At 42.9% G+C, this 6,360-nt stretch overlaps 1 protein-coding gene across 1 annotated transcript; it reads right to left on the bottom strand.

Moving 5' to 3' along the window:
* Positions 1-5,376: 5,376 nt before the first annotated feature.
* FIBRA_09192 (uncharacterized protein) lies at positions 5,377-6,171 on the bottom strand (the record flags this gene model as incomplete). Its single annotated transcript, XM_012321514.1, has 1 exon — positions 5,377-6,171. One exon carries the CDS (start codon positions 6,169-6,171, stop codon positions 5,377-5,379), a length of 795 nt encoding a protein of 264 aa, XP_012176904.1.
* Positions 6,172-6,360: the final 189 nt, after the last annotated feature.

The raw sequence follows: 6,360 nt of genomic DNA, 5'->3' as shown, positions 1-6,360 counted from the left end.
ATATTTAAATAACAAAGAGCATAGAAAGCGAAGCACTCAACTAACACATTCTAATTACATTGACAGAACCTGATGATATTTGTAATGCCTCTGTCTATATAAGATGTAGCTACTGCATTGTTGTATTTTAGTTTTGCCCTCTTGATCCCTATATACACCTCATAGGGTAGGGACATCTCTGCAATATAGATCCAGTTGTCTATCATCTACTTTAGTCAGTTTGTGCTCTCAATCTTCCCTGGCTAGGGAAGCTCAGCCAAGTTGGACAAACCTCTCAGTATAAGTCCTATGTCTTAGGATGTTCTAGTAAAGTCTAGTAGAACTCCTGATCCTGTGTTATTTCAAGTCTCTTAACACTGTTGGTGAAAGGAACAAAGTGAGAATGGAAAGAAACACACAGTGCTGCTCTTGCCCATTTAAAAGAATGCTTTAGTCATTGTCCTCTGCTGGTAAAACCAGATGCTGATAAACCTTTCAAAATAGAATTGGATGCCTCATTGAAAGCATCTGGAGGAACCCTCTCACAAAAACAGTCTTATGGATGATGGCATCCCTGTGCATTCCTATCCCAATCCTTCTCCCCCATCAAATGGTGGTACAAAATCTACAACAGAGAGGTGCTTGCCATTATATATTGCTTCAAAGCATAGTGCCACCACATTGAAGGATGTAAGGAACCAGTTGAAGTGAATTTTCTGCAGAAGAAACATTTCTTCCCCCTGGTGTCTTCATTCAAGTCATTCAACACCTGTTAAGGGACAGCTAGAGTCCAAGATGAGCATCTAATATATTGAATAGTAGACCATGCAGCTACATACCTAGAGTCCGAGATGAACATCTGGAGAAGCAAGTATACCCACTGTCACCAGCAAAACTCAAGGAATTAGATATTTTTATGAAAGAAAACTTATGGAAAGGCTATATTCGTCCTTTGAATTCTCCCATAGCATCATCATTGTTCTTTGTCAACAAGAAATCAGGGGATCTATGCCCATACCAGGACTACCAGAAGCTCAATGATGCCACCATCAAGAATGCTTATCCCATTCCCCATGTAGGAGATTTGTTAGATCATGTTGCTTCTGCCAAGCTGACCATCTTCACCAAACTGGACCTACATGCTGGATACAACAATGTATGCATCAAAGAAGGCAATGAATAGAAAGGAGCTTTCATTACTCCACAAGGATTATTTGAACCACAGCCATGTTTTTTGGGATGACAAATTCTCTGGCCACCTTTCAAGCAACAATGGACGGAATTTTTGTGGATCTACTGCTAGAAGGATGGCTAGTAATCTATATCAATAAGATCCTTATCTATTCTACCAATCCAACAGAACACTGATGAAGGACCCAAGCAGTTCTGCAGTGCTTAACAGAATCAGATCTTGTTCTCAAACCAGAAAAATGCTTCTTTGATGTATCAGAAGTAGAATTTCTAGGGTTTATCCTTCGACTGGGACATATTGGTATGGCAGAAGACAAGATGGCAGCGGTACTCCAGTGGCCAAAGATTGGCAGCATCAAAGCATTACAACAATTTCTAGCCATTGCCAATTTCTACTGACAATTTATTCCAGGATATTCCAAAGTCACACACCCACTATTTGATATTCTGGTAAAAGGTGTCAAATGGAATTGGACAGATAATCACAAAGAAGCCATCAATCAACTCAAGGAATGTTTTAAGGAGCCACAGTTATTGGTTCAACCAGATGTTACCAAACCTTTCCAGATAGAATCTGATGCATCCCTGAAAACATCAGGAGGTATTCTGTTGCAGAAACAGCCTGATAGATGATGGCACCCATGCACTTTCCTATCCCAGTCCTTTTCCCCCATTGAACAATGGTATGAAATCTATAATTGAGAACTGTTAGCCATCATCAGATGTTTCAAAGCTTGGCAACATTATATTGAAGGCTGCACTGAGCTGGTAGAAGTACTGACAAATCATATGAACTTAACCTATTTCAAAGATCCTCAGAAGCTAAACCCACAACAAGCACACTGGGCATTGTATCTATCTATGTTCAATTACCAACTTTGTCATGTCTCCAGGACACATTTGGGAAAAGCAGATGCCCTCTCATGAATAGATCAAGATGTGTCTGAAGGGGGAGATGAACTTCCTGTGGAAGAAGTCCTTCTTCCACCAGAAGTCTTCATTCAAGCCATTCAGAACCTCAAACCCATCAATACCAACATCAGACAACACATCTTGACCTGCAAAACAAAGGATAACATTGCCAATCATGGACTTTGGCTCGCACTACAGCATACCACATATATGGACAAGCATACACCTCCAAGCTGGGATATCCAAGATGACTTGTTAGTATTCAGAGGACAAGTGTACATACACAAGGACACCAAACTTTGACAAGATCTCATCCAGGAAGCCCACAATTCTCCTACCACAGGACATCCTAGATGATAGAAGACACAGGAGATTCTCCAGAGGACCTACTGGTGGCCTACCTTTGCTTGTAATGTCACCAAATACATCACTGGTTGTGCAATCTGTCAAGAAAACAAGGTCATCACACACTGAAACTCACCAGATCTAGTACCCATCACAATAGAACATCATCTTCCATTCCAATCCATCACTATAGACTTCATTACAGATCTTCCTCAGAGTGATGGTCTTGACAGCTGTCTAGTGGTAACCAATCATGACTGTACCAAGGCTTCAGTATTCATCCCCTGTAACAAGACAATTACAGCATCCAAGACAGCTACCCTGTATCAGAACCATGTATTTTGACAGTTTGGACTACCTGTCAAAGTTATTTCTGACAGAGGGCCACAATTTGCATCATGGATGTTCAGGGAATTATGCACTAAATTAGGCATCAAACAAAATATCTCTAGTGCTTTTCACCCTCAAACTGACAGACAGTCCAAATGTATTGATCAAGACTTAGAGCTATACCTTTGGATCTTTTGTAATCACCATGCAACAGGTTGGATGTATCACCTGCCATTGGCAGAATTTGTGCATAACAATAGGTATTTTGATGCAATCAGAACATCACCCTTTCAAGTGCTCATGGGCTATCAACCCCAGCATAATATTCCCACTGTGGGAACAACTGATGCTCCAGACATTGCTTCTAGACTTACTCAGCTAGCACATCTTCACACGGAAATCCAATCCAGCATTTGACTAGCAGAAGAAACAGTCAAGAAACAAAATAAGGGCAAGTTTGTCAAGCATTTACCTGGACAGAAGGTATGGTTGGAAGCAACCAATCTCAAAGGCCTTTATCTGACAGCAAAACTTGGTCCAAAGTGTTATGGTCCCTTCACCGTTGATCAGAAGCTGTCACTGGTAGTTGACTGCCTGAAACTACCACCCAAATGGAAGATTCATCCTGTGTTTCATACAGCATTACTCTATCCTTATTCAGAAACAATGATGCACAGAAAGAACTATCTCTGACCCCTACCAGAACTTGTCAAGAACCAGGAGGAGTTTGAAATTGAACGTATCATTGATTTGAAGACTGTTGGCAAATGGACCTTGTATCAGATTCAGTGGAAAGGATACCTGGCTTCAGACAACTCCTGGTTGCCAAAAACTGAACCATCACATGTCAAGGATGCTTTGGCAGACTTCCTGCAACCAAACAAAGGCTGACTCCTTCCTTATGAGAACTACTCATCTCTTGTACCCTCAATGGCATCCACTACTGTCCTTGCCACCCTTCTCATTGCCACCTAGTTCCTACTCACCCTCCTCACCCTCATCCTTGTCCTCTTCCTTGTCCTCTTCCTCTTCAAAGAGGCCTACCCCATCAACCTTCCAAATCTAGTGTCACCCCATTCCTGTTATCACTGACAAAACCCCCCAGTGGCCAGCATTTGAGAGAACAGGAGTAATGTCCCCAATCCTTCTCACTCCCACTCCTTTTACTGACCTACTTAGTGGTGAACCAAGTAACCCCCTTTGCCAGCACCACCCTCATTGTTGTAGATGAACACCCCCACCTCCTCCTTCTTGCCCTTCTGGGCTTCTTCCTAATCACCCTCCTGTCCGCCCTCACCCTTGCTCTCATCATCCCCATCACCCTTTGCATCACAATTTGACACCTAAAGTGCAAACACTAGTGGGTGTACAATATCGCCACCACCACACAGTGCCCCCTCCTGCATAAAACAACCACACTACCCATGATTGCTGCCAATTATTACAGCAACAATCCCACTTAAGTCTACTTTGAGTACATCAGGGAACATCAAGATTAGTGTCTGGGGGATATTTCTTTGTCTGTAGTACTTGGTTTCTGTTGTATTCTGTTTCTGATTTTTTCAAGAAAATTCCTTTCCTGGTGTCTAAGTATGTGTTAAGGGACCTAATGACTGAGGATCAGGAGTTCAACTGTTAACTGTTACTGGACTTATACACGCTATTGTCCTGCACTGATACTAGACTTGTAAACTGAGCCACTATAGCTGATAGTGGTTTGAGAGCAAATACTGGTTGAAGCAGCACTTCAGACTGGAACTGGAATAGACAACTGAGTCTATTACTAGAGACGTCCCTATAAAGTGTATGTAGGGAACAAGAGGACAAAACCAAAGTACAGTAGCACAAGCAGAGCTACTTAAATAGGGTAGGACAAATAGAGTTTAATTAGTATGAAACACTGAGTTGGATCAGTGATGTACATGAAACGGTTTCACTGGGTTATATTAGTGGTGAAGATGAAACATGATAGAGGTGAAGCATGAAGTAGGTGAAACATGATATAAGTGAGAAGTGGTAGATATGAAACACTGATGTGGATGAAACACATCAAGTGATGGGATCAGTTGTATAGTACAGGGTCAACAACAAATAGTTAGGAAAAGAAAAAGAACCCTCCTCAAAGCTGTAACATTACCCCCCTCTCCAGATTTGTCATTACAGTTGCCATTGTGCACGTCACTCCTTCAAGTATCCTGGTTCCTTCATAGGACATGGGGTTTGTCCAGACTGGACATCAATTATTGTCCAGAATTTGTGATGAGGATGGAGTAACCTGCAGGAGGAACACAATCAATGCCAACACTCACTCTGTAGATGACTGTTGACCTTACATTTGGTACAGAAGCAAAGGCAGAAAGGCATAGTGCCAGAGGGAGGAGTGATGATGGAGAATTCATGGTGTTCAAGATGTTCCTCTAAGTTGGCAGCTCTGAGGTGCATTTGACATTGACTCATCTCTTCTTCTGTGTGAATAAGTTCAGCACCTATAGATCATTGTACTATGAGGAGTAGATCAATTTTTGCATTGACAGCCCTGAAACGATTGACTTCATCAGTCACTCCTGGGTCCCAAATATCTTGAAGTGATGCCCAAAGACTTTCCAATAAATTGTCATCTCATGTCAGCAGATATTCCCAAGTGTCCTCCTCCCATTCCTTGTCGGAGGAATTCCAGTTCCCTACAGGTTCAGTAGTATGGAGTGTGGCTGCTGTGGTTGTCGATACTTGTTGTAATCTAAACACCGGATTGCCATCAATGGGAACGCCCATAGGAGGTTGTGTAATGAAGTTGGCATAGGCTCCAGGGAAGTGAGGTAGTACATGTTCCAGGGGATAGACATCTTGAATAGGGGTGGAGGTGTCGAAGGAGATTGATTGCCAAGACCAGGTAATGTCATTGGAGGGGCATTGGATTACGTCATTGCTATAGACCACAAACTCCTGGGGATTGCTGCTGTATCCTTCTGATGCTGTGACATACTCACTGACATTAGCTAGGAGTTGTAGATTGGGAGCGTGATTGAGGCTACCATTGTTGGAGATATCAGAGGCAAGCGGCAGCATGCTGGGAGAGTCAGTAGATGCAGCGGTGGGACTTTCAGGGTTTGGGGAGGATGAGACATTCATAGGTGATGAGGACGGGAATACCTGTGCAGGAGCAACATGGTAAGACCTGGTGGACGCTTCCAAGGTATTGTGGGGAATCTCCAGGGGTCCAGGGAATTGATGCAGGACTATAGCATCACTATTGGAAGAGTCCGGGGGACCTGGGATAAGGAACGGGTGATGAGTGACATTTGACAGGGATGTGAACAGGTAGTGGAAGCCTCCTTCATCAAGAAATTCTAGTGAGGAGTCATCTAATTCTTGCTGGGAAGGGAAACTTAAGATAGGTTGGACAGGAACTGACATTTCTATTATTCTGGCGGTGAAACACTCTTCCAGTGTTTGGAGATGGGGAGGATAGGGAGTTGGCGCTCTCTGTGGGCCAGATGTTGGAGAATTATTGTTCCTATTAAGACCCAGAGGACAGTGACGCAGATCAGGGGTAGAGTGAGTCACATGATTGTTTCTCAGACAAGGGTTTTGTTCAGCAGGCAT

Source organism: Fibroporia radiculosa (assembly GCF_000313525.1).
Source record: "Fibroporia radiculosa TFFH 294 genomic supercontigs, scaffold13410, whole genome shotgun sequence".
NCBI lineage: Eukaryota > Fungi > Basidiomycota > Agaricomycetes > Polyporales > Fibroporiaceae > Fibroporia > Fibroporia radiculosa.
This window is presented reverse-complemented; position numbering and strand designations above follow the sequence as displayed.